This window comes from Meles meles, chromosome 13 (genome assembly GCF_922984935.1).
Source record: "Meles meles chromosome 13, mMelMel3.1 paternal haplotype, whole genome shotgun sequence".
NCBI lineage: Eukaryota > Metazoa > Chordata > Mammalia > Carnivora > Mustelidae > Meles > Meles meles.
In genome coordinates, this window is record NC_060078.1 from 73,924,927 (window position 1) to 73,952,788 (window position 27,862).

Below are 27,862 nucleotides of genomic sequence, written 5' to 3' on the forward strand. Positions count from 1 at the left end.
GGAGTGGGCAGGGGGTAGGTGGGGCCCCAGAGAGGCTTCCTTCTTCTCTTAGGTACAAAGACAGAGAATAGGAAGGAGTGGAGAAGGCAGGTGAGAAGGTGCCTTCCCTTCCTCCTCGGGAAGGCAGGAGAAGCCACGGCTGCCGTGGCGGCCAGGATGCTCTCTTCTCTCCCAGGTCCTGACTCGGCAGCTGCCCTCCCCCCCACCCTGTGTTGCCACGAGCCACAGGGCCACAGAAGCCTCTGGTGGCAACACAGTATCCTAGAGGAAGCAGGCCTCTTTCTCTGGCCGGCTGGGAAGGTGGCAGAGTGCCTGGCAGGACTTGCTGCTCCCGACATGGCATCATTAGGCTTCGGGGGGACCGTCACAACCCGGGTGGACAGCCAACCTGGCTCGGCCATGCAGCTGGGTCTGGAATCGTCCCCTGCCTCCTTCCCCTGTCATGCTCCATCAAGACGCAGGCTTCTACCCGGGGAGCCAAGGTCCCCACGATGAGCGCACCGAGACCCTGGGTTCCTCCCCACCCCAGACGCCAGGCACCCAGGCGCTCCCCACGCGACCGCTCACAAACAGACTTTCTGTTACCATCAACCACTGACATTTTCACGAGGCAATAAACCTCCAGAGCTTTTTCCCCTTCCAATTTTTATTCCTTCATTCCTATTAAAATACAGGAAAAAAATTGAACTTTCTCCACCATAATTGTGTCAGTCTGTGTCAAAGTTAATGTGTTCTGGCTGAAATAAAATTCAGGTAGGGCCTCCCTCCAAAATCTCTACAAGAATGGAGATGATGTCTCGAGACGTCTGAGCGCTGCTGATACCGTGTGGATCCCCCCGAGCAAATGCAATGTTATTTCTTCCTCTTCTTTTTCTTTTTTTTCAATTTTCACTGCAAGGCTATCCCTTCAAAGTAACATTCCTTAAAACAACTACGTAGAAGCTGATAAACACTGACTCTAGCTTTTGATGGCATGCTTGTCTCCCTTCCGGGTTTCCATTCCTGGGGACGTCAGAGAAGACCTCACAGCAGGTGCCTCGCTGCCCAGAGGCAGAACCCTGGTGGCGACTAAGGAAGAGGGCTCTGCAGTCATCAGGGTTCTCTACTAGAACCGGCTTTTGTAATTTCCTGATGATACGACACAACAGGTGTCCGGAGCCTCTTAGGACAACCCAACCGAGACTGGGGTTGGGGGTCACTTTTATTACGACTTCTGTTTTAAGCAGCACACTACAAAAATGCATAAGCTCTTAATCTGGGAGCTATCACTAATTCCACAATTGCCAGCGAAGTGAGTTCCAAAGTCGATCACAGGGTATCTTCAGAGCCATCTTTGGATTTGGAAAATCAGGGAGATAAAGCCCTGACCCCCAAAGCTTTGAGGGGCCCCAGACTCTGCAGGAGAGCCAGGCACCAGACTGGAGGAGCCTGTGTGGGTGCCAGGACAGACCAGCCTCCTCGTAGACAGTCCATCACGCGTGGATGCGGAGGACGAGAGGCTGTGCATGGTGGGGCGAGGTGGAGGAGGCCAGCGGTGTCCTGAGCACACAGTGTGTCCCAAGAGACCCCAGGCTACTCCAGTGACCCTAGAGGTTGACCTGGCTGAAATTCCCCCCACTCTGCTTTCTGGTTACTATCATTTGAGGCCTAGCACCTTCCCTGTTTACATTTTACTGTGCATTAAGCTTGAAGGAAATCTCATTTCACATGCACAACAGTCTGTGAGACACACACTGACATTACCCCCATTTCACAGATGAGGAAACGGGTTTAAAAGGTCCAGCAACCGCACAAGGTCGCACGGTGTGTGGCCGCGCGGACGCCTGGACCCTCCTCCGTCATCGCAAACTGCCTACAAGTCAGCACCCCTTCCCCGGGCTGCATGCTGGAATAGCCTGGGTCCGGCTTCAAACACACCACCTAGGCCCTTCCCTAGACCCACTGAGTCAGAATTAAACTAATGCTTTTCCAGACCAGGAACCTGGAGCCCAGAGATGAGAGCGGGCTCAGGGGCTCAGGGGATTTGGGGCAGAGCTGGGCCAGAATCCAGGACCCGCCTACAAAATGCCATTCACCTGCTTCTTAGGCAAACCCCCCTCCCCTCCCCCAGGGCGCTCCTCCAAGTCTCCACAGGTGTGGTGACGGCACCCTCCCACACCGCCCTCCCTACCCACAGCACTCACCTCATCACGTGGATACATTCTGGCTCCTTGGTGAAGCTGTAGGCATAGCCGCTGGACGTGGTTCCGAAGTCGATGGCCACCACCACCAGAAACGTCTGCTGCTCCGAGACGTTCGGGTCAGCATCATTCTGCAGACGTTCGGGGCAAAGCATGAGGAGTGGGCGGGGGTGGCCGAGCCTGGACTTCCCCTCTGCCCAGGTGTGCACCCACTACAGACAGAATCCTGGCTCAAGTGTGCACACAGTGAGCCCTACAGAGAGAGTGGGTCAGCCTCAGCCCCCACCCGAGGGGCTCCAGGAAAACCGGAGGTGCCCCCTGAGCAGAGAGCCAGGCGGCCAGGGTGAAGCCACCTGCCCACAGCCTGCCCACCAGCCCCTTTATCAATTGCTTGTGACCTTGACTAATTATGGAAAGTCCATCCAGTCGGGAAGCCCAGTTGTTCCTGGAGTGACACCACCTTTCCCTCACTGCCCCCTCCCCCGAATTCCCGCGTCGAGCCCGCCCAGGATGCTCTGCCAGCTTGGCCGTGTCACGTCTCTAGTGACCACTCCATCTGCTCAGGCGTGTTGTGTGTGGGGGGAGGGCTTGGCGTGCCAGGGACCCTGGCCATGTGGTCCTGGCAAGTCCTGTCCCCTCAGGGGACACAGCCTTTCCTCAACATCAGTGGATCAGGCCATTCCAGGTTTCCACACCGTCTTTGTTTTTAAAACAGTGTAGACTTTTTTTCATATCCCCAGAACTTCATGTTATAAACCCGTAAATGTCGGGCTTGACGTGTACTGCTTAGAGCAGGGGTTGAGAGCCCCACCCATCTGGCCTCTTATCACACGGTGTCCCCTCCCCACACACCCCAAGGTGACCCTGAAGCTCTTATGGGGGTCCTCGGGGTGCCGTCTGGAAAGCCACAGTGTGAGGACAGGCCATAGGAGGCCAGCCTCCCAGTGTTCCCAGGATGGCGGGAGTTCCAGGACACTGAGGGAGGGAACACCCAGACAGTGACAGGAAAACCAGGGCAAGCTGGTGCCCCCACCAAGCAGTGCCTCCGGCAAAGTGACCCCTCCCAGGGCAATTTTCTCTGGTCGGCTACGTGGAAGTCCCTTGAACAGCTGCCCCACAAAAATCCGCCTTTTCAGCGAGGGGTCGGGTGGCAGCAAAGCCCAGTCCGCAGCCTCCTGCCCAACTAGGTCGTCTCCCCGGGCCAGCCCAGCCACAGGCTCGAGGACTAGACTGCTTTTCACTGGTGCCCCAGCCAGAGCTGGCGGCTCGCTTCCGGAAGGCTGCCTCACCGTCTATGGGCTCTCGATCTCAAGGGGTACTCCCACCCTGCCTGCCAATGCACCCAGGCCAACAGCCCCAGAAGCACCAGCCATACCCCAGAAAGCCTTTCTAGGCCCAGGGCGGGGAAGGGCGTGGCAGGCTCACCCGGCCAGTCCCTGGGACTGTGCACTCCCCACCCACAAAGGCGAGCGGCTGCCCGGCAGCCTGGATCGTGAGAGCAGATCCAGAAAGCAAAGATGGTCAGCACACAGCCCTGCCCATAGATACGCATCTCTTACCACAATATGGGAAGGGGACAGCGGCGTTATCCCTGTGTCCCCCAGACTCCGGGCTGGAGACGAATATGCAGACGTGGGGGCTGTTTCTGAAAGGAAAGACAGAGGCCTCCTTAGAAGCGGTGTGGCCTGAGCCCCGGGAAGCCGAACCCCAGCACACGCATGGTCTGTCTGTTCGGGCACTCCCTTGTGCTCGGTATTTAGAACCAGATGAAACGTTCTTCCTCTCCCCATGACCACCAGGCCTCTCACCAAGTCTCCCCCAACGCCTGCTTGGCGGAGACGCTGCCCGACCCCCACATGGCCTCACTCCAGGCTTGCGCTCTCCCAAGAGCCAGAACCTCACCTGTGCCCCCGCCATGGACTGGATGAACCTGAGCAAATGTTTGGATGCATTTTTTGGGAAGAGCTTCCAGGTTCCTTGCCTTACCCCAGAGATCAACAAGCCCCATTACAGGAATATAGGACAGGCGTGCAGCGTCCAGAAAGAACTTCCTTGCTTAGTGGACACCTCCGCTCCTCCCTTCCTCTAGCAGGAGGCCGCATCACAACGTGGGAACCCATCTCTCTTCAGTGATCCTGCCGGCTCTGGCATCCGGTTAAGAGAAACCACGGCAGAAAGTCAGGTAGGCTAGTGTCCCCGGACCCCGCACCCGGGGCCCTACAACACACATGAGGTCAAACCAGAGAAGAAGCAACAGCCAAGCCGCCCAGACATCATTATGATGATGGCCCTGCTGGCCTCACCATCACTGTCCCTGCTGGAAGCTCCACGCTGGTCTCCTCACCTGCCGCCCAGGACTGGCAGGGCAGCAGGGCACAGACTGTGAGCGACCCTGGGTACCCACAGATCGCTGGGGCCCGCTGGTGCTCTGCAAACACTGCCCAGCTAGTACACAGCCTACTCCAGGGTGGGAAGAACCAGGAAATTTGCTCAAGCATACTGATGGTCAAGGAAACCCAGAGGGTGTGAGGTGTCTGAGAAAGGCCTGCTTCTAGGGGAGCACAGCAGGGCTTCCGTCAGCCTTTGCTGTCAGATTGCTGTGGTTAATCCCACACACTTACTGGTTTTTGTGTTTTCCTGCTCCGGGAGAACTCAAAGAGCATCATTACTGTAGGGGCCAAATGGGCTGAGGGAATGAAGTGAATCATGAAAGGGTGAACGTGAGACTTCAAATCTGCACAGCCACCGCCATTCCCTGCAGGCATCTGGTCTCCCTCCTCCTGGGAAGGATCCAGTTCCAAACCCGGGGAGAAACTACAGAAGCGAGTCGCTACAGAGGCCCGAAACCAACTTGCAGGGCAAAGGCCTTCACCAGTCGTTTCTCCGAAGAAGACACACAAATGGCCAATAAGCACGTGGAAAGATGTGCAACGTCATTAGTCACCAGAGAAACGCAAATCAAAACCACAATGAGATAAGGCTTCACACCCACAAAGACGGCAGCTATAAAAAAAAAAAAGAAAGAAAGAAAGAAGTAAGTAACAAATGTTGGCAAGAATATGGAGAAACTGGAACCCTTGTAGATATCCGGCGGGAGTGCAAAATGGTACAGCTGCTATGGGAAAATGGTTTAGCGCTTCCTCAAAAAGTCAAATGTAGAATTACCATATGACCCAGGAATTCCACACATAGGAATCTACCCCAAAGAACAGAAAACAGGGATGCAAACAGACTTATATGTGCACGTTCACTGTGATATTATTCACAATATCCAAAAGGTAGACACAAGCCAAGTCTCCGTCGACAGATGAGTAAAGGAAATGGGTGTGTCCATACAATGGAATATTACTCAGTTGCAAAAAAGGAAAGAAGTTCTTGGGCACACTATCACGTGGAGGAACCTAGAAAACATTATGCCAAGTAAAATAAGCTGCACACAACAGGACAAGTTTTGTATAATTCCACATACATGAAATATCTAGAACAGGCAAGGTCAGAGAGACAGAAAGCAGATCAGACGTTACCAGGGCCTGGGAGGGACGAGGAAGGAATGGGGAGTGCTGAGTTTTTATTCTGACTGAGGACACGTGCTGGAGATAGGGATGATGATGGTTTACAACACTGTGAACGCAATTAATGCCCCTGATTTGTACACTTAAAAATGGTTAAAAGTGCAGATTTTGTGTTATATATACTTTTTCACAATAAAAAATTGGCATTTTAAAAAACTCAACTTGATCAACTTAGAGGGAGAGCAATTTCTGATTCCTAGGAGCACCCATGGCTTGGTGCTCTTGAAAAGAGAACAGACACGTAAGCCCAGCCCCTGGTCCAGCCTGCTGAAGTCCACCCTCTTCACTAATCTCCCAGCCAAGGGCACTCCCCTTCCATAAAGCAGGGGGACTCCAGCCTCTCTGCTAGGGAGCACTGCCAGATGGTCCTTCCCACCTGTCGGAGAGAAGTCTGCCCTGCCTACAGCCCCTTAGGCAGGCTGCAGAGAGATGCTATCCAGCCGTGGGAACCACCTTCCCTCCACCTGCTACCTGTGAGGCCTGCGGCCATGTGTCCACATTTGCACAGAAGGTCTTGGAAGACACCAAATGTCTAATTGCCCAGCAAATCTGGTGTTGGCAATTAGCAAACAAGCTATTATCTGCAGACAAACCATCCACCCCGCTGTCTGCTCGGTCCTGATTATCCCATCACTCAGCTCTTCTCAGAGCACGTCCCAGCGACTGCAGTAGAGCATGTGTTGGGCCCCATGTTGAACACAAGCCTTGGGCCCCCGAGGACTCCAGGATACGTGAGGACAAGAACCAAGGCTTTTCCCGGTTCTCCCTGTCCCTCCCCCACCCAATTCCTTGCTGATCACTGAGCCAGGCCTAGAGGGGATTGACCCTCATGGACTTCCTCCATCAGAAGTGGAAATACAGCTGTACCACGTGATGACTTAAAACTGATCTGCATAGAGGAGTAGATGCGTAGAAATCCAACAACATATCATGCACGCCTCCATTTAGAACTCTGCATATCCCAAATCAAAGACAACTTGCCAGTTAAGGTGTACCAGCCCCCGACCTGAATACACAGAGCCAGGACTGACAACTGTGTTCTAGTAGCTAACCATTTAGGATGTCCAAGTGATGCTCAAAAATTCGTGGGGAAAAGAATATGGAAAAGGCTATTTCAGGCCCAGAAGGGTATGGGCAGTTTCCAGTGTCCTAATCTTCTCCACCAATCCGGAGAGCTCTCCTTCAATAATAGTAAGTCATCAGGAATAAACACAATGGGCTCAACAGAATATTATCTATTGATCTATGGCTATTTGGCAGACCTGAGATAACAGACAAGGGAGAAAAGTTGATATATGGAATGTCTACAGGCTCAAGGGACCTACTGTGCATCCAGGCTACCAACCACTTCCACACTGGTCATTACAATACTGTTACTTACATGTAACAGTTACTTACACGTACTTTTGTGTAAATGTTCCTTACACGTACTGTTAATTACAGTAGTGTAATGTTAATGTAAGGTTACATTCCACAGTAAGAAATACCACCTGTCACTGACCGTGATCAAAGCCAATACAATAACACCTGTCCCATGAAAACACCCACCTACATGGTATTTCAGTTCAAGGACACAATGAGGGCCTGAGCATGTGGGGGACGGACAAACAAGGCAACAAGCATAGAGACTTTTAGAGCGCAAGCTTGGAGGCCAGAAAGGAAGCTGGTGGAAAGAGAAGTGAGACCCGTCTGTGGAGGTAGGGAGAGAAAAATAGCAAAACAGAGATGAAAGAAACATACTCCGCTAGTAAGTATGGTCAAGGGCAGAGCTGAGGGATCTGGGAGTTCTAAGAAACACCTACTGCCCCATTCCAGCCACGTTACACAGACACTCACAGCGTCTTCCACGTCCAGCCCTATGTCCCCCCGAAATGCGGTAACACAGAGGGAGCTGATGATTTCACGTCACAGAGTCAGAAAAACACCGATCATTTCAAGAAAGCAAACCATCTGCCACAGAATGATGGTCAAGCTGAAGAGAAAGACACCCAGAATCTTTCTAGTAAACCCACAGAAAACAATTGTCGGTGCTCCTTTGTTATTCGTTTCAAATAATTTAACGTCACTTCTGTCTTATGTATTTACTATGCAATTTTTGTTTGTTTGTTTGTGGGAATACAAAAATAATTTGATGAGGATGTTTCTAGGTTCACTCAATCTGGGACCCATGTCCCAACACATTCTTCAACCAAGTCACTTTTAAAATAATTTTTGCAGCAAAGAGGGGTATGAAAAATCTTTGCAGCCAAGTAGAGGATATAAATAAGTAAGAGTCTGACTCAACCAACAAGTCTCCTGCCACAGGATTTTTTTTTTAGAACCCCAAACCAGATAATGGAGAAGAAACTAGTTGAACTATACTAGGTTAATACTCATCACTTACCTTAGGGGTGTGAGAATTAAGACAGATTTCGTCACGGTTCCTGTTATAAAATGCCAGACATGTGAAAATCAGACACATTTTTATTTGCTCCTGGCTCTAATGCCTTTAATCAAAGCAGATGTTCTTAAAATAAAAAACAGCCTTGATAAGAAACGTCAAAGCTAGCCGTAATTCTTGAACCTGCTTGTCTTCCTTCTCTGCTGGAGACATTAGTCAGAAAACGGCGGTGAGCAGAATTGTAGACTTTCCGAGATATATAAAATTGATCTTGCTCCATAAATAAAACATTAAAAAAAAAAAAATGAAGAGAGAACCCTTGGGCTGACTCTCTTCCCCAAGGCTCTAGGCTCCTGTGACATGACAGATGGTCTCAACAATGGTGACTCCCCAGCTTTTCCGAACAGGCCTTCTTTCCAGCTGCCAGATTTATGTATCTATCAAACAAATGCTCAATTTCCAAAGGATTTTTAAGGTCTGGTCCTTACGATTTAAGAAATGCAATATATATTATCATTTCTTTCCCCTCCTGGCAGTGAGATAACGGGTATTTGCTGACAATTGCCTAAAATCAGGCTATTTTAGAAAAGCTCTCCCTTCCTTTCTCTCTCTCTTTATATGCCCTCCCTGCACTGTCATCTTTGAAAATTGATTAGTTCAAGGTCATGTGTAGGTTACGGGCAAAAATCTTTTAAGAAGGAAAATTAAAAAAATTTATTATCCTATAACAGGCTTCATGGCTAGCTGAACTAATGCATTATTACTGTAAGCTGAACTTCCATTTCAGTAAATAATTTATGGGTTTTTTCTTTTTTTTAATCACCATGGTTGATGTCCAGAGTAAATGGAAATTTTATTGGCATGAACTGGAAGACCCTCCTGGTTACAAAGAACACCGAGTGTAAAATAGCTGCTCTCCAAATGCTAAATAGTAAGTATGGGAAGGAGTATTTTTAGTGGCAGAAACCACAGCACCATGCACAGCCGAGTGGGGGCTGCACTGAGCCCATCCTGACACCGGGCAGAATCTTCCAGCTATCTACCCCCCGGGATGGTTCGGGAGATGAGGTGCCCCAGTGAGGGAGAACTGGGGCATCTGGATTTCCTGAGAGACAGGGAGCCCCACAAGTCCCTGCAACCCCAGACCATGGTTTGGTGGGGGGGGGGGCGTGCGAGGGGAGATCCACACGCACACGTGCACCCGGGACATTGCTGTGGGAGTTAGGAAAAGGGTTTCTAGACCAACAGCTCTTCCTACTAACCTCCATGAATTACATCCAGCAACCTCACAGCCCTGACCCCTGGAACCCAGCATTCGGAGGGGCTCCACCAGATCACCCCACGCACAGTATTGAGATACTTCTGTCCACCTGGCTTCTGTTCCATGGACCTTGGGGTCATCTGAGCAGGGCTATGTTTCACTTCCTCTCTGACTCCGCAGCTCCTGACATTCACAGGCATTCAATAAATGTTGAGTAGTTGGATGGATGGAAGGATGGAGAGATGGATAGATGGATGGATGGATAAAAGGATGGATAGAAGGATGGGCAGATGGATGGATAGATGAAAGGATGGATAGAAGGATGGACAGATGAAAGGATGGATAGATGGATGGACACATGGATGGGTAGATAAAAGAATGGATAGATGGGTGGGTGGACAGGTAGGCAGCTAGAGAACTGAGTGGATGGACAGACGGATATTTGAGTGGATGGATAAAAGGATGCATAGTTGAATGGATAGATGGATGGGTGAATGGATGGGTAAATGGACAGATGGATGTTTCTATGTACCCCCAAAAGTGGATTCAGTGAATATCCACAGATATCACAGAGGTCTTTCCCAACTGAGGCACTGACCCCTCTGCGTCAGGATATTGGTAACACATGTGCTGAGTTACCTGCCTCCAACAATGTGTGACCAGCTCTCGAAACACCCAGACCTGCCTCTCTCCTTAGACATTCCCTTTGGTCAGTGCAACCACCATGGCTCCCAGATAGAGTCCTAGACCCCTCCCTCCCTTCCTACTGCATTCTCAAGCCAAGTCATTCCGGTGAGAGATTCTTCACATCTCTCACATTCACTCCCTCCTCTGCAACTTCACCACCACCACCTTGGTCCAGATCCTGCTGACACTTACCAGGGCCCCCGCCCTCCTCCCCTGGGCTCCCTGCTCTAGGTCTGCCTCCTCCAAGTCATGCTCTCCTGCAGGCAGAGCCAACTGGTCAAACCAAGGTCTCCCCATTGTCAGGGCCTTCAATTCCCATGGCCAGCAAAATGAAGTCTAGCCCACCACTGGCACCAGGCCCTTGGAAGTCCATCCCCACCTCCCTCTGTGGCCTCTCCTCCTTCCATGCCCCCCCTTTCCTGGCCATAGAAAGCCTTTTCACAGAGAATGGAACATCTGTGCTTGCTCCAGCCCCATACTATGCCAGGAGGGCACCCCACTTCTTCAGTAACCTCCAAAAGTCAGCCCCCTCTGTTTGAGGGAGCAGAGGCTTCCCTTCATCCTCAGCAGGGGGGAAAGAGGAACTTGGTCATCCGCACCTCGGGATCAACTGGCAAAACTCAGGCTGGGGGAACTGCTAGGGCAAGTGCCAGCTCTCTCCAAGACGTAAGTTACAAAGGAAATATACAGGAAAGGAGGGGAAACCTACAGATCAAATGGTCTCAGACTCCTGCAACAGAATGATCAAGAATGCTTGTTAAAACAGACTGCTGGCCCCAACCCCACTCCAAAGTTTCTACTCCGACAGGTCTGGGACCACTGAAAATTTGCATTTCTAATGAGGTTCCCATGTCATCCCGATCAGACCCAGAGACTGACTCCCACAGCTTAAAAGACACTTAAGAGACATCGTGACCGCACTCATTGCAATTCATGGACCTACACTGGATCGTGATTCAAATGAACACAACAAGAGCAAGTAGAGGGGGCAGAGACGGCCACCACCTTGGGGCGCAGGGTGGCCCTTGGAACCAAGACAGCTTAGGAACAGAAGGGCAAAGACAGAGTTGGCTCTTTGGCTGTTGCTCATAGAAGGATGTAAGGAAAACAAGCGGCTCCCGACGATGATGCAGAATGTGGACTGGCTGGGCAGCTGGAGAATGCACAGGTATGAATGCTCACCTCTCTCTGGACACAACTTCTCCCTCTGTGAAGTGGGAATCCACATGCCCAGGGACTCCATTTTATTGAAACAAAGGACATAATTCATGGGAAACCCTCTGAAATGAATAACAGCCCCGCCCACCATCTGTTGCATTCCTTCCTGGGGTCAGCTATTTATGTACGGTTTTGACTCTGGGCTCTTGTACAAGTTTATTCAGACTCACATTGTTAATCTGAAATTGTTAGAAATGTACAAACCCAGAAATCTATCAGGAAAACCATCATTGTCGTCTACCATCTCCCAACGTGCATTTTATGCCAAGCTCTCTGCTTTGCAGGGGTAACTCCTGAAATCCTGCTGTGTGAGGGGGCCGTGAGGTGTTGTCATCCTTCCCATTCCACGGATGAGAAAAGAAAGGCCTAGAAGGTTAAGAAAGAAGCCCACGCTGTCAGGATGCCACCCAGCTGCGTCGAGTTCTCCAACTCTGAGCCCGTGTGCCTGCACTATGACCAATGTCACGTCTCCAACAGGTGCCACTGCTCACAACAGATGAAGCTACGAGATATGAACATAAATCCCCATTGCACAGATGAGCAAACGGCGTGAGGAAAATCAGGAGGGGACAGTCACAGGGCATTCCCAACCCCAGCTGCCTAGCTCGGCCTCGGGGCTCAGAATTCTGTGGGGCACGGCCTTCTTTAGGCTCTGAAGCCCATTAGGACGCTCCATTTCGAATGCCTTAGTTCTTCAAACCCAAAGATCAGGGCGTGGGAGGGGCTGCTGATAACACAGAAGTGAAAGGTACAAGTTCAAGGTCAGGAAAGCTTGAGTTCAAAATCCCAGTATGGCCACTTCCCCGGTGCATGACTTTGGGTGAGCTACTTTATTTCTCAGAGGCTCCGTTTTCTCTCCTGGAAACTGGGGGACAGAGGGGATCATGAGGATGGTGATATATTTTATAGGGTCGCTCTAAGGACAGAATGAAATGATACCTATAAGCCCTGGTGCCGGGCAAGCACTCGGTAAATTACAGAGGCTATTTATTATCATTACCATCATCATCATCATCAAACAGCAACTGCTGTTGTGAAACAGGCCATGTGCCTACACCAGACATGCAGTCAGCGAATGCTCTTCCTTTCGCTGGTGTTTCTCCAGGCTTGTTAATCAAGGGTAAAAAGACCGACCAGACAGAAACTTGGCACATGGAACCCCCAGGGAAACTCTTAGCGATGGGAACAGGGCTGGTGCTGCCACGGGTGAGAGAGACTGTCTGGTCCCGACTCCCCTCCTCAGCCCATCTGCTCACCCCAGGGGCACTTTCAGAAGGACGGAGGAGAATCTGGGAAGCCCCCTGCCCCCACTCCCACCACAGAATGAAATGCAGGCTTTCCTGGTCTCTACAGTGAAGCACACTTCAAAACTGAACAGGTCGATGAAAAAGCTCTGTCCCACTCTAAGGAAAAGATGCCACCTGCCTGGGCCCTGGGAAGACCCTGGCTTAGACTTTCCCAGTTCCCACCATGAACAGCCCTGGGAGGGCTCAGTCCACAGCGGTGCTGACCGTACTGAGGCAGTGGAACCTTTCATGTCCTGAATATTCACCATCCGTCCCTGGGGAGAGGTGAGGAGGAGGCAGAACAGGAGGTGAGGGGCCGGAGAGACACACAGTGGAAACTTCCTGATGAGGGAGAGCTGCACCACCTCCAGGCAGGAAGGGGTGCCCTGAGCCCAGGTGTACCCCCCTGCTGAGGAACCTGAGCACAACGTCCCACACTCTGCCAGCGTCCTGCAAGCCGAGGCTTGTGCACATACATGACAGTCCCCTCTCGGAGAGGGTCCTAACAAAAGAGACAGTTTGCGCACAGCCCAAAGGCGCCTACTTTAGGGGAGCGATACCTCCCAGGCAGGGCTGCACCCACCCACAGGCAGGGGTGCCATTTTCTTACCACCAACGTAGCACCCCAAGCCATGACATGAAGGACTCTATCACCCAGAGTAGGCACCATTTTCCAATTCCTGCACCCAGAGCAGATCTCTTCCTAATTCATCTAAGAGCACTCTGAAAGGTCGCCGTGGCACTGAACAGTCAAATGAGAAAAGGAAAATGCCTGGTAAGGCAGTGAGTTCCCCATCACCAGAGGGGTTCAACCAGTCAGGTGTCGAAGAGAAACTGGGGGTGGGTGGGCGCCAGACTCTACAGATTCGTGCATTCCGCCTAGATTCACTACGCACGTACCACCCTTCAGGAGCTGTGTGGAGGCTGTGTTGTGATGTGGTGAAGCCCAGGGCAGGGCTGATCCAAATCCCAGCTCGGCTTCTTACTGGCCTCGGTGGATCCTGCTGTATCTACCCACCAACCACTTTGCTCTTCTTAACTAAACCTCAGTTTTGCATGGCTATCACGGAGGTGGCAGAGGGGGACCTACCCCAGACCCAGGGCTGATCCCGAGTCATCAAAACCAGTCATGGCGAACCCTTCCCCTTCCCCAATGACAGAAGTGGGAATGGGTTTGTGAGGGAAAGTCACCTGGGGGCTTCTGGGAAGGAAATAGTCTTACCCTGAAACCAGGGCCCTGAGGAAGAGCCTGTGGGCGCCATCTTGCCACCAGCCTGAGAGGCAGACACCACCCAAAGAACCTCCATCCGTTCTGGACCGGGTCCATGAGCTGCCAAATCAACCTGCTTTGGAGCTTGCTGGACTTCTGGACTTTCTATTCGGAGTTATAATTAACTTCCCTTTTCTGGAAACAAGACAAAGTCAGGTTGTCCATGCTTTTCAGCCAAAAACAGATTCATAGCTGTGTGACCTTAAACAAGTTACTGAACTTCTCTGTGGCTTGGTTTTCTTTCAGTATGAAATAGGATAATGATAACTCTTACCTCTCAGGATTAATGAGGATTAAATAAAAATACCTCAGGCAAAGGTCTTATCAAGCCTAGCTACTATTATTTATATAGGGTCTCATTTTATGCTTACAAACAACCCAATGAGGTAGAAAGTAAGTAGTTATCAGCCCCGTTTAACAGCAGAGGAAACCGTGGCACAGAGAGGGTAAACATCTTCCTGAAATCACACAGCTGTGAGCGCCTGTCCCCAGGGCCTGAGCTCCTTCCCTCCACCACACTCCAGCCCAGCGGTTCCAGGACTCCGTGACTGGCCCGAGTCTTTCCACAGCAAGAAACCAGAGCTACAGAGGGGTGGAACTGGGGAGGGACTGCAAACGGGCAGGAGCTTCTTTACAGGGTGATGAAAATATTCTGGAATTTGACAGTGGTGACGGTTGCTCAACCTTGTGGCTGTCCCAAGAGCCACAGAATTGTACACTTTTGTATGCTTTACAACGCTGGATTTTATGGTAAGCTATTTTTTTAATGATATGTGAATCTCAATTTAAAAAAATATCAAAGAGCTGCTGGAAACCACCCTGTCAGGAAAAGTGTCCCCGGTCCCACCTGTACTCAGGAGCACAACCTTCCCTCCTAGAAGCAGACATTAGTCACCGCCACCCATCCTGGCCACTGCTTCCTCCTGCCCTCCTGCCAGCCCCGGGCAGCCGCCAACCTCTCTGCCTGGCCCAGTTTACAACAATTCTCCCGGAACCTGGCCAGTGGCGGGGCTGGCTGCCCGTCCCAGACTCTCCGAGCGGGCCAGGGGCGACAGCTGGCACAGACCTGTCCCCAGACACCCTGCCCCTGGGCAGCGTGTCAACATAGGCCCAGAGCAGGGACGGCACCAGCTGCATTTTCGCTTCTCCCCTAGATGCTCTGAAGCTGCTGGCTGGACAGAACCGAAGGCCACGCTCCGTCTGCATGGACAGCTGCACTCAGAGGACACGTCAGGGCTCCCCCTGCAGACAGGCAGTTTCGAGGTGTTCTGGAATCCACGCTAGAAGATGCCCAATAACCTGAGGCTCCAACCAGCCCTCGGCAGGAGTCACTGCTTCGTCTTGTCAGGAGGGCAAATAGCATCAGCGTTAGAACATTCTTCTGTGTAACTACCTGGAGCGGCTGCGGTCACAGAGCCAGGGTCCTGGGGCTGGTGGGTGTTGAGGAATCTACCTGAGAAATGGCTGCTTCCCGAAGACAGAGAAAAAGAGGAGGCAAGTGCATGAACCATCCACTATAGCCCGGACAGGGGGGCTTCTGAGGGGGTGACCCAGAGGCTGGACCTCCCCAGGAACCAAATGCCCTCTCAGCACCAACAGGCTGGCCCTGTGCACAGAACATGGCTCACACGGTGGCCAAACATTCCCATGCTAGCAGGAAGGACAGAAAGTCCTTTCAGAGATTTTTAAAGACTTTTTAAGTTTAGGGGAACCTGGGTGGCTCAGTTGTTAAGCGTCTGCCTTCAGCTCAGGTCATGATCCCAGGGTCCTGGGATCGAGTTCCACATCAGGCCCCCTGCTCAGTGGGGAGCCTGCTTCTCCCTCTCCCACTCCCCCAGCTTGTGTTTCCTCTCTCGCTGTCTCTGCCAAATAAATAAATAATATCTTAAAAAAAAAAAAGACTTTTTAAGTTTAAAATCCCTCATTCTTACTTTTTTTTTATACAAAACCTTCAATGAGGAACTGGCATTCTTACAAAGGAAGAATTAGTAAACTCAGTTAAGATATTGATTAACTTTAGCTTTTGCTACGTTAAGCAGACATGGCAAAATTTCCAGAGAAACTCCTCTTGAAAGGATTTAAAATAGAATATCTACTTCCAGGGCGGGAAAGGGAGACAAAAACAAAGGCAGAAAACCAACGAACAATTCCCCCTGGACCAAATTTGCTCCAGGTCTTTCCCCAAGGAGTAGAAAGGCCATGCAAAGGTACTTTTTGGGGAATGAGGCTGACTTCCTCAGGCTGCTCCCAGAGCCAGGGGTGGGGACTCCGAGCCACAGGACCCAGAGGGTCTCCTGAAGCATCTCAAGGCCCACCTGAAACCAAGCGGCTTGGATGAGGCGGGTAGAGCCTTAATACACCATCGGAGTGTACTACATGAGGGCGCTCCATGTTCTCTGCGAGTATACATACCAACCCCCAGGAAATGCTGCACATTCTGGGTTCAGGAGCCACAGGGAGGCCACACAGATGGTCCAAGCTGCCCACACACCCCGGAGCATGTGTGTCCTGTGTGCACAAGGGGACTGCAGTGCACGCAGCCTCCAAGACCCCTGTTCCAGCCACTGCAGTGCCCAGGTGGGCAAGAAGCGAGGCCCAGGGAATGGGACGGCCCACCCACCCCCACCATCTGTAGAGGGCCAGCTGCCCAAGGTGGGGACCAGCAAGGACTAATGGGGCATCTGTAAGCCCAGGTGGTCTGTCTGGGGCTTTTAATTACCGTTGTCCCACAGGCCCATCCCTCCCAGGATGCAGGCCTGCCTGCTTCATCACGCCCAACCATGTGCATGGGCAGCTTCTCTGACTTCATTGTTATCTTTAACAGCTCCTTCTGGAACTCAATTAATCAACAGCCATCTCCTCTGCAGAGCAGAATGCTCCAGACACAGAGTGACTGGCCTGACTCGCGGTAGGCACACCCCCACTGAGGTGGGAATGTCTGAGCGCAGGGCAGCGACGTCCTCGCTGGGCGGTGACCCACAGGAAGTGACCGCAGGAATGCTCCCGACAGGGAAAGTGGAGCTGGTGACGGGACACCTGCACGGGTCCGTTCTCCTGCCCTCGTCCCCCTGCCCCTCTCTCCCCACAGATGCATTCTAGGTCCTGATGATGGGGACACAACATTGAGGACATTCTGGGTTAGTGGACAAGAAGATTCTAGAAGCTAAATGTGCAGTGGGAATTTCTGCCCAAGCTGAACACTGCCTTGGGACCAGCAACTCCATGACTACGATTCTACTCAAGAGAAATGAGTGTATACAGGCGTCCACAAAAAGATCGGCTCCGGCGCAGGCAGCAACCTCTTCGACCTCAGCCGCAGCAACATCTTCCTAGGAACAACGGCAAAGGCAAGGGAAGCAAGGGCGAAAATGAACTATTGGGATTTCATCAAGATCAAAAGCTTTTGCACAGCAAAGGAAACAGTTAACAAAACCAAAAGACAGCTGACAGAATGGGAGAAGATATTTGCAAACGACATATCAGATAAAGGGCTAGTATCCAAAATCTATAAGGAACTTAGCAAACTCAACACCCAAAGAACAAACAATCCAATCAAGAAATGGGCAGAGGACATGAACAGACATTTCTGCAAAGAAGACATCCAGATGGCCAACAGACACATGAAAAAGTGCTCCACGTCACTCGGCATCAGGGAAATACAAATCAAAACCACAATGAGATATCACCTCACACCAGTCAGAATGGCTAAAATTAACAAGTCAGGAAATGACAGATGCTGGAGAGGATGTGGAGAAAGGGGAACCCTCCTCCACTGTTGGTGGGAATGCAAGCTGGTCCAACCACTCTGGAAAACAGCATGGAGGTTCCTCAAAATGTTGAAAATAGAACTACCCTATGACCCAGCAATTGCACTACTGGGTATTTACCCTAAAGATACAAACATAGTGATCCGAAGGGGCACGTGTACCCGAATGTTTATAGCAGCAATGTCTACAATAGCCAGACTATGGAAAGAACCTAGATGTCCATCAACAGATGAATGGATCAAGAAGATGTGGTATATATACACAATGGAATACTATGCAGCCATCAAAAGAAATGAAATCTTGCCATTTGCGACGACGTGGATGGAACTAGAGCGTATCATGCTTAGTGAAATAAGTCAATCGGAGAAAGACAACTATCATATGATCTCCCTGATATGAGGACATGGAGAAGCAACATGGGGGGGTAGGGGGATAGGAGAAGAATCAATGAAACAAGATGGGATTGGGAGGGAGACAAACCATAAATGACTCTTAATCTCACAAAACAAACTGGGGGTTGCTGGGGGGAGGTGGGATTGGGAGAGGGGGAGCGGGCTATGGACATTGGGGAGGGGAGGCGAACCATAAGAGACTATGGACTCTGAAAAACAACCTGAGGGTTTTGAAGGGTCAGGGGTGGGAGGTTGGGGGAACAGGTGGTGGGTGATGGGGAGGGCACGTTTTGCATGGAGCACTGGGTGTTGTGCAAAAAGAATGAATACTGTTACGCTGAAAAAATAAATAAAAAAAAAAAAAAAAAAAAAAGATCGGTTCCGGAATATTCACAGCAGCCTTTTCCCCCATAATCAGCAAAACCCGGAAGCAATCCAAACATCAAATGTGGTGTCACTGTACGATGAAGCCGCATTCTGCAGGGCAATCGTTCAGCATTACCTGGGACGTTCACCCACTAGCTGAAACAGCCCCCCACACGCCCAGGTCCTGCCTGTCAGGTCTCCTCTGCCCCATCCCCATCGGGCTGCCATTCGTCTTGTCTAGCGGACACGCATCACGTGCGTATTTAATTCATGAGAATCCGACCATGACTTATCAGGCCAAAAACAGGGTGAATGATTTCAATTCAAATATTGTAATTAAGAAAACTGTAAAATTCTATTTTGCACTCTTTATTAGATGCTGTGGTAAGGGCCGCAGGGGGGTTGGGGTGCGGGAGGCGGTCCCAGGGTGGTGATGCTTGCCTGGCATCTTCAAGGACAAGTTTGCTGAGTGAACAAGATGGGGAACAGCATAGGCAAAGGCAGAGGTCTGGGGAGAGCTTCCCAGAGAGCCCCGCACTCTGCCTCCAGGCTGCTCTTCTGAATCAGGTCACAACCACGATTTCATCAGGTCACTCCAAACCTCAAGCACCTGCTGGGGCTCTCTATTGCCCTACATATCAGGTCTAGCTTGTTAACCAATCAGACGCCTCTCTTAGCCCCTCACCACTGCCCCACCATCACCCCCCACCAACCCCTGCACCAGCTGGACTGTTCTCTTCCACATGGGAAGCATCTGTCACCCCCCAAGGGCTGGCTCACGCACCCTTCTACAGGGATGGAAGGCCCCACTGTCCTTCCCGTGGGAGAAGCTGACCCTCAGGGCTGCTCTCCAACCCAGCCCAGCTCTGGGCTCCTCTTCCAGGGCTGGGGATAGGATTGAAAATCTGAAGTCGGCTGGGTCTGGGAAGACACCCGGTCCCACTCTCACCAGTTCTGCCTCAGACAGAACTGTGTCCTGGGTCTCAGTTTCCACAGCGGCAAAGTGGGGAACAACTATCTCCTCTCATAGGGCTATGCAAAGATACCTGGGAAGACCTATAAGAAAATTCCAGCTCTGAGCTGGGTCCAGAGCAGGTGCTCAAGAAGCCCAGACTCGCCTCTTGTTCCAAGACCCAGAGTACCCACCTGCTGGCTAGGGCTTTCCACCTGACTCCACCTGAGGGCCTCTAAGCCCCCACCCTGGGCCAGAGAAGACCCGCACCATCACGTACGAACCCCCAGAAACCACTGTGGGCCAGTGGAGTGACCACCGGCCTCTGGTCCCGAGGCTGGCCAGGCTGACTCACTCTCACAGCACCACAATTTCTACCCAAGCTGAACACATCCTTGTCTTGGCACCTGGCAACTCCACAGCCCGGATTCTACTCAGGAGAAGTAAGTATATGTGCGCGTTCACAAGAAAGATCTGTTCCAGAATGTTCACAGCAGGTCTTTTTCATAAGCCCCCAAAACTAGAAAGAATCCAATCAACAGGACAATGGAGAAGCCCAGTGTGGTATAGCCTCACCACGGAACACTACTCGGCAACAAAAAGGGAACAAAGTATCAATACACCCAACAATATGAATGAACATCAAAAGCACTGCCCTGAGTAAAAGACCCTGGACCTGAAGGAGGATTCCAGCCACACGAAGTTCAAGAACAGGTACAGGAGACGTGAAAGATGTTTGAACAGTGGTTCCTCACAGGGTGGATAGATACAGCCTGGGATAATGCACCAAGGAACGTTCTGGTATGATGAAAACAGCCCATATCCTGCCTGGTGCCGTGGTGACAGTGTGTCAGCTTCTGATTGCTGCTGATCAATTATTATAAACCCAGTGACTTAAAACCCAAGGATTCTGGAGTGCTCAGGGTTCAGGAGGTCTCAAGTCTGAAATGGGTCTCACTCACAAACTCAAGGGGCTGGCAGGGCTGTGCTCCTTCTGGAGACTCCAGGAGAAAAGCCATTTCCTTGCTTTTTCCAGCTTCTTGAAGACATCTGCAGTCCTTGGCTCGGGTCCCCTTCCTCCATCTTCAAAGCCAACCGCAAAGCATCTTCCAGTCCCTCTCGGTCTCTGACCCTCCTGCCTCCTCCTTCACTTTTAAGGACCCTCGGAATGACCCTGGGCTCACCCAGATAATTCAGGATAATCTCTTCCCAGGACCCTCGATTTCATCACACCTGCCAAGTCCCTTTGCCATGCAAGGTAACATACTGTGAATGTTCCAGGGGGTAGGACACAGACATCTTCGGCCTCCCACACATGGTGTGCACGTGTGTGAATGTCCATCGGACTGTACGCTTCACAGCCCCGAAGCATCACTGTGCGCCAGTTATATATATTCATCATCCCAACTCCAGAGCACCCGGGGAGGGCTGCGGGGGTCACAGCCCGAGATGGCTTTGCGGGGACCCCCTCACTTAATCCCTACCCTGCCCGCACCACTGCCCTGCTTTACAGAAACTGAGGTGCAGGTGAGCGAAAGCCTCTCTCGCAGCCGGCAGGACACACAGCTAATCTGAGTCCAAGTCTGAGGACTCCCAGGCCCTGCTCCTCAAGGTCACCAAAGACCCTGCCCCGGGGGGTCAGGAAGGCAACACCAAGGAGAAGGGGTCTCTTTAACGCCCCACTCTTACTGTGATGTGGGTACAAGAATTTCCCCCTAACTCTGCTCTAAGAAGAACAATGGGACCAGCGGGGGTGAGAAAGAAAGGTCCGGGTAGGGATGCTGGAGATACGGACACGGTAAACCAGAGAGCCCAGCCCGATCGAGAAGAGCAGAGCCCCGGACTTCAATGGCAATCCCCGGGTCAGTTGCAATGACAGGGAAGGCACTGAAATGGGAGTTTTTCCACAGGTCCCTCCGCTGGCTACCTGGCACAACCCACACTCCCCTCCCGCCTGCCCCTCCAGGCCCACCAGCAAGCAGCAGCCTCGCCCCTGCAGGGCGTGGGACGCTGGCACTGAACCTGCTGGAAAGAAGTAAGGCTGCTCCCGTGAGAAGGAGAAGAGAAGGGAGCCCACAGCTCCTGGGGGAAGACCATGGAGGCAGCTGTACTGAGGCCTCCCGCCTGCAGCCGATGCCCCTTCCAGAGGGGACCAAACACGCTGCTCCAGCAGGGGACCGCTCCCATCACCAAGGCCCCTGCCAGGAGAAGGGGTGGGGCTTCCAGGCCTAGTTGCCATTTTGCAGATGTCCACCTGGGGGCCCCTGACCACACTTCAATATCTGGGGCCCGGATCCCCCTTATCCCAATTCTAGCAAAGCTCTGGGGAGTCAGCCACAGCCAGGAGCACCCCAGCCAAGCACCCGAGGAGCTCTGGAAGAGAGAGTGAGGACTACTCTCCAGGGCCCCCTGCCCCCCACGCCTGCACAGAGCTCTGCCTTGGTGAGTGCCCAGCCCATTGTGCTCCTGGGGTGTTTCGGGAAAGGGAAGGGAGACTTCCTGGGGGTGGCTTTCTTGTGGCTGGCGGCAAGGGGTGTGAGGGAGCACATGACAGGAGTGATCCAGGACAAAAATTTTTGAAGAACCCACAGTTGGGGCTCAGAACGCCTCGGGCCCATCACCCACTCTCTCCCTGTGGGACCTTAAGCAGGGACCATACACTTTCAAGCCTCTGTGTCCTCATTCATAAAAAAGCACCACTACCTCGTGGTGCTAGGTTTCATCTCTTAGCTTCGTCTCACTATGCCTGGCAGGTCTGGAAGTTCTGAGCACCAAGGGGTTAATGGGGCTGACTCTGGGCGTGAGGTCCCCGCAGTTTCCTCTTTTCTTCCTATGGAGGATGTTCTCCTTGACGGACATGAAATGCTTTTGTCATGAGAAGCAGAGCTATCTTTTTTTCACCTAGCATCTACCCAGAATAGCAGCATGGGGACAGAGGAGGGGGTGGGGTGGGTGCTCAGGGTGTGAGCTTGGCTTTCACACATCACTTCCTGCAGCCTCCCTGGGGGTCCGGCTGGACAGCCCCAGCGCTGGTCCTGCCCGAAGCCCCTGCCTGCTCCTCTGTTTCCTGCACCCCGACCCCAGTGATCACCCAGCTCCCACCTCCTGGGGGCCGACTCTCTGCCCCGCCCATCTCCCCAGCAGCCCCGTAGGGTGGGGGTCAGGCTTCATTCCTTAGCTCCATCCTACAGATGAGGAACCAGAAGCTCAGGGAGATTTCCAGGTCTGCCCATGGCCCCAAAGCACGTACACCACGGAGCTGAGACCGGAACTCAGGACCTGAGCTCATCCTGCAGTCGCACACGGCCTCCCACAGGGAGCTCTGTTCAGGGACCCCTGCCTGGAAGGGGGTCTTGACCAGCCTTGGCTTCAGCCTCCTCCAAGACCAGAAGGGGAGCTCCAGGAGCTCCACTTTCCCGGGTTTCACTTCGGGTTTCAATCCTCAACACCTACCCCTTCGCCACCAACATCCCCCAATGTTCTTTGCCTGGAGTGGGCTATCCTGGTGCTGAGACAGAAAACTTGCCACCCTACAGGGTCAGAGGGAAGGGGAATGGGATTTGTGTGGGTCCCAGGCCTCACCCTGGGCTCCCTGGACCTGGCTATACTGCTGGGCTCCAACCTTTCCAACCAACACTGTCCAAGGCTTTAATCATTCACATCTGGTCGGAGCCCAGCTGTTCAGTTGCCAGGTCTAAGCACGAGCCCGGACCTGGCCGTGCCCAAGAGATGACCATATGGCCCCCCATGGCTCCTGGGCCTTGAGGCTTGGGGAAAGCGGGCAGGGAGGGTCACCTTGAGTTGTAAGTATATTCACAGATGGAAACCAGTTTTCAAATTCTCTGCAAGAGCAGCTCCGGGTGTGAGCTAGGGCTGGGGAATGGCGCGAGGGACGAGCTCTGCAGGCAGAAGCCGGTGGTGCGGGGCTGTGTCCTGGACCGGGAAAGCCCGGCTGCCCTTCAGTGAGTCAGTCACAGGATGAGTGGGCCATCCCTCTGCCGCAATCACTGTAATTTGGGCTTCTGTGTCCGTTCTGGAGCTTCCTTCAATTACACTGCTGATATTTCATTAGAAAGGGGCCCTGCCACCCTGCCCCACACTAAGAGTTTTGAGGGGCAATCCCACCAGGACCCCCACTGCCTTCTGCAGCCCCTCTGTATTCTGTCCTCACTCTACAGGAAGACAGGTCCCTTCCAAACATACCTCGGTGAGGAAGGCTGTTTTTCCGTATGAACACGCATTCAACACTCCCGGTTTAGATACACAAAACAAGCCGGACAAAGAGCATTCCTACTTCTCAATAAATCCCGTCCTGCTGGCGCATCGTCTTCCTTCTGGAGGACCTCAGGCTCTGTCCACCAACACGTGACGCTTTGGGATTCCTCTACCAAATGTCCAGAAGACCCAAGGAGGGCGGTGCTAGGGCAGATTCAATGTCCATGACCAGCCGAGTTCTGTGGGTTCATTTCTGAATGAACCACCCAAACCCCAAGGGAAGATCCACCAGGAGCTTCTAACATCTCTTAGTCTTTCCCCTCTTCCGTCTGTCTCTGTCTCTCTCCCTCCCTCTCCTCCTCTCTGTTCCTGCCTCCCTCCCCATGAATATACACACATGAGCACATGTACACACATAAACACACACAAACACCCAGCAGCCTCCTCTTAGATGGCTCTAATGGGACCCGGCAAGCCCCTGGCAGCATCAGGTCTTGGCAGGGTCTCCAGCACCTCTGCTCATACTCTCCTTCTGACTGGCCCCCAGGAGCTTGGTGCCCTAGGTCAGACCATCCCCTGCTCCCCAAATCCATCCAGGGTGTCCCTGACACCACCAGGCACCAGCAGGGTACTGCCATCTGATGTCCCTATCCTCAGCCCTACCCCCATGTCCAGCGTCCCAACCCAGGCGGGCAGAGTGTGAGTTTGTTCTAAGGGACAGCATGACCTTACGCTGTCACTAGGTCACTGCGGGCTCTCAAGGTCACTGCTACTTTCTAGGATTCTGTTTCTTCATCTGGAGAACGAAGGGGTCACTCAGAATGCTCAAGGCCCCCACCCGCAGCCTCCAGCTATAACCACTTCCCATTCCGATCCCCAAGCCACACTGATGGCTGGTCAAGACCCAAAGCTTTGAGTCCCTCCCTCACATCTCCACAAACGCCTCAACTCAGCACGCAGTAAACCTTCGCCCCAAATTGCTGACACAGTGTTGGGGTTTTATTTTGCCAAGGACAGAGACACAGAGACTGAAAATTTTTTTTTATTAAATCTATCATCTGCTATTATATTTGATTCGTAGAAGAAAAGGAAAATGGGACCATCTCAAGTATCTGTTGCTATTAGAAACAAGACCCACATTTCTCACAGGCTTGCATCCATTCTGTCTACACAGTCCTCACCTAGGAACCATCTGCCGCGAATGACTTACTCGATGATTCGCACTGTCACTCCCAAGTGGCAGCCGCTCCCTGACCACCAGCCAGGGCGCCCCCCTGCTCCCCCCTATCCAGTAAGTGACCCTGGCCCCCCGGCGAGGGCGAACAGTTCCAGGTGTAGTAGCCACCATGCCTGGACCCAGAGGGCCCCCCGGCAATATGGATTGGAGCAAGACAGACAGATGGGGGAGTCCATAAAGTGGGCATGCAGGGGGAAGGAGAGGCTACAAGGAGGCTAAAGCGGAAGTCAGAGACTGGGGTGGGGAGGACTCTAGGCTCCCAGCACTTTTCCTCCTACACCGGACATGGAGGGAGTTCCAGAAGCCATCCTGGGATCCTTTCTCTCTAAATTCTAATTTCTCAGGGTGCTTCGCGGGTCCATCCTACAGACCCTACTGCCTTCCCGGAGCCTCGGTTTTCAGAGGGCAGTAGTGGAACACAGTAAAGCAAAACGACTCAAAAAATACGCTCAGAGAAGGAAAACAGTCTCAAAAGTCTGGCTCATGTGCTTAGACATGAGCGGCCGAGAAGAGAGGAGGCTCTTCCCCTCGGCCGAGGCATTCGAGGCCCCACTGAGTCACGGGGCAAATATTGTCACAGGGCCACTCGCTGGACAGCAAACAGAAATAGCAGCCTTTCTGCCGTGAAGTGGTGTCTTCCTGCGAGTCCTCACATCCTGCAAAGTCGCACGCTAAAACTAAAAGGATTCATGGGAAAGACAGGGTTGGTGCCTCTCACTCAACACTTATAGGACCTTTCCCTCGTGCCCTTCCCAAAACGGCCGTGGATCCAGTAACATCCCTGCACGGTGAGCCACACCGGCCCCGGACCCCAAACCCGAGGGAGTCGGTCGTTGGCTGGGGCTCCTCCTTTGAGATGACAGGCCTCGGGGACGCTCACGTCCTACAGAGCCCACTCTCACCCAAGTCCAAAAACCCCACCCAGGGTATCAGCTGCACTCGCTGTGTTCTTACGGGGTAATTCCGATCCGGCTCCTTCCCCGGCCCCCTCGGGGTCCCCACAAAGCATGAGGGGAGCGGAAAGACACTTGCGCTGGAAGGTGCACCTGTAGACTTTCAGCATTTGGGGGGGCGGGGGGGTTCCTCTGTTGCTCTTTACTCACGAGAAAGCATTTCTGATCTATCAACCCATAAACCACGGGGAAAAATCATCAGGGAGCCAACAGACTTGCACACGTACCAACATCAAGCCCCGCTCATCCCTCATGGAAACACATGCTGTTGACCAACAATTAAGTAATTTCTCACCTTCTTTTTTAAAAGGATTTTATTTATTTGCTTATTCAGAGAGAGAGAGAGAGCCCATGAGTGTGTGAGCAGGCGGGGAGGCAGAGGGAGAGAATCTCAAGCAGACTCTATACTGAGCACTGCCAGAGCCTGACCTGGGGCTTGATCTAAGCACCCTGAGATCGTGACCTGAGCCAAAACCGAGAGTCGGACACTGACCAACCGAGCCACGCAGATGCCACCGCCTCCCCTCCCCCACCGTGCTTTTTTTTCTTTTTAAAGATTTTATTTGACCAACAACCATGTAATTTCAAATGTAAGATACCAGAAGTTGCTTTTCCGAGAATATGACTATAGGAACATCTGACAGTCAACGGGCAGACTTCCTGACATTACACATCCACGGAAAGTTCTAAGAAGTGAGTGACCCTGACCTGCAAGCTGTGTTAAAACGTACAGCAATTTTTAAGTGTGTACCTTTGTCCCTTTCATGAACTGACACAGATTCAGAGCAGCCACTGATTCTCTGCAGCACCTCCCACAAAGAGGGGGATCTGCCTCTCTACCCCTCGAACCTGGTGGGCCGGTGACTTGGCTTTGACCTCTAGAGTGCAGAAGTGACAGCACGCAACTTCTCAAGAGGCCTTCCTTGCGACCTCCTGCCCCTCCTCCAGCCGCCCGGAGACCACCATGGACAGCAGCCCAGCTGACAGCCAGACCCCTGGGCTCCTGAGTGTGACCAGCATGGGCTCGCCGGCCCCGGGAGAGCCATCAGAGGCGGTCACAGGAGTGAGCCGGACAAGACCAGCAGAAGAAGATGGGGCACAGAATCCTGAGCAAATGCAATGGTTACTGTGTTAACCCTTTAACTTCTGGGATGGTTTGTTACATAGCAAACACAAACCTAATGCCACATTTTGTAGACATTCTGCCAATTCTTTAATATTTTAATAGTGTTCCCCACTTGGGGCTGAACAACCTTTTATTTAGGTCTCAGTGATTTCACAGACTCCTGAGAAGGGGCTAAACCAATCCCAAAAGTGGCAGTGTCTCCACGGCCCCTACCAGGATTGATGAAAAGCCAAGGGCTAACCAACAGCCCCAAGCCCAGGCAGGTATCATGCAGCCGGCCAGAGGAACCCAACCGGTGTAAAACACCAAGGAGGAACAGCTCCTAACATCCAAACCACTCCTGAGGGAGGCTGAAGGCTAATTAACACTCCCGATTCTAGGCAAGACACCAATCTTCCTGGTTGCCGTAGATCGAATAATAGCACCCCGCCAAACGCACCCCTGTCCCAATCCCTGGAACCTACGAATATGTCACCTTACATGACCAAAGGAGATACGAGCTGGGGAGACTGTACTGGCTATCCAGGCAGGCCTCAAAAGAGGTCCTCACACGGGCGCCCTTAGCAGAGGAGGCCAGAGGAGCAGAGTCAGACAGAAGAAGTGACGATGGGGCAGAGGGTGCAGTGGTGTGCTCTGAAACTGGAAAAAGGGGTCACAAGCCAAGGAATGCAGGCGGCCTCTGGAAGCCGGAAAATGCAAGGGAGCAGAGGCCACCCAGAAGCTCCAGAAGGAAGGCTCAGCCCACACCTTGACCTCAGCTCGGTGAGACCCACTATGGACCTCCTTCCAACCTGCAGACGATAAGATAGTAAATTTGTGTTGCTTTATGCCCCCGAGTTTGTGGTCATTTTTACCATGGCAATAGGAAGCTAATACAGCAGTTAATTCCCCCTGCCCACAAGAAGGTAGCTTAGGATTCTTATTCACAATAACAATAATTGCTAAAAATGATAACTAACCTTAATTTCGTGTCTACGGCTGACCTTGTTCTGAGTGCTCT

At 52.3% G+C, this 27,862-nt stretch overlaps 1 protein-coding gene across 2 annotated transcripts in view; it reads right to left on the reverse strand.

Moving 5' to 3' along the window:
- The window catches only part of HSPA12A (heat shock protein family A (Hsp70) member 12A), a 158,190-nt gene that overhangs the window by 30,360 nt on the left and 99,968 nt on the right, over nt 1-27,862 (reverse strand). For both annotated transcript variants that reach the window (XM_046027315.1, XM_046027316.1), the window contains 2 exons: nt 3,740-3,825; nt 2,184-2,311 (listed from right to left, as the gene is read on the reverse strand). In XM_046027315.1, coding sequence (XP_045883271.1) covers nt 2,184-2,311; nt 3,740-3,825 — 214 coding nt within the window. The remainder of the gene's footprint in view (nt 1-2,183; nt 2,312-3,739; nt 3,826-27,862) is intronic.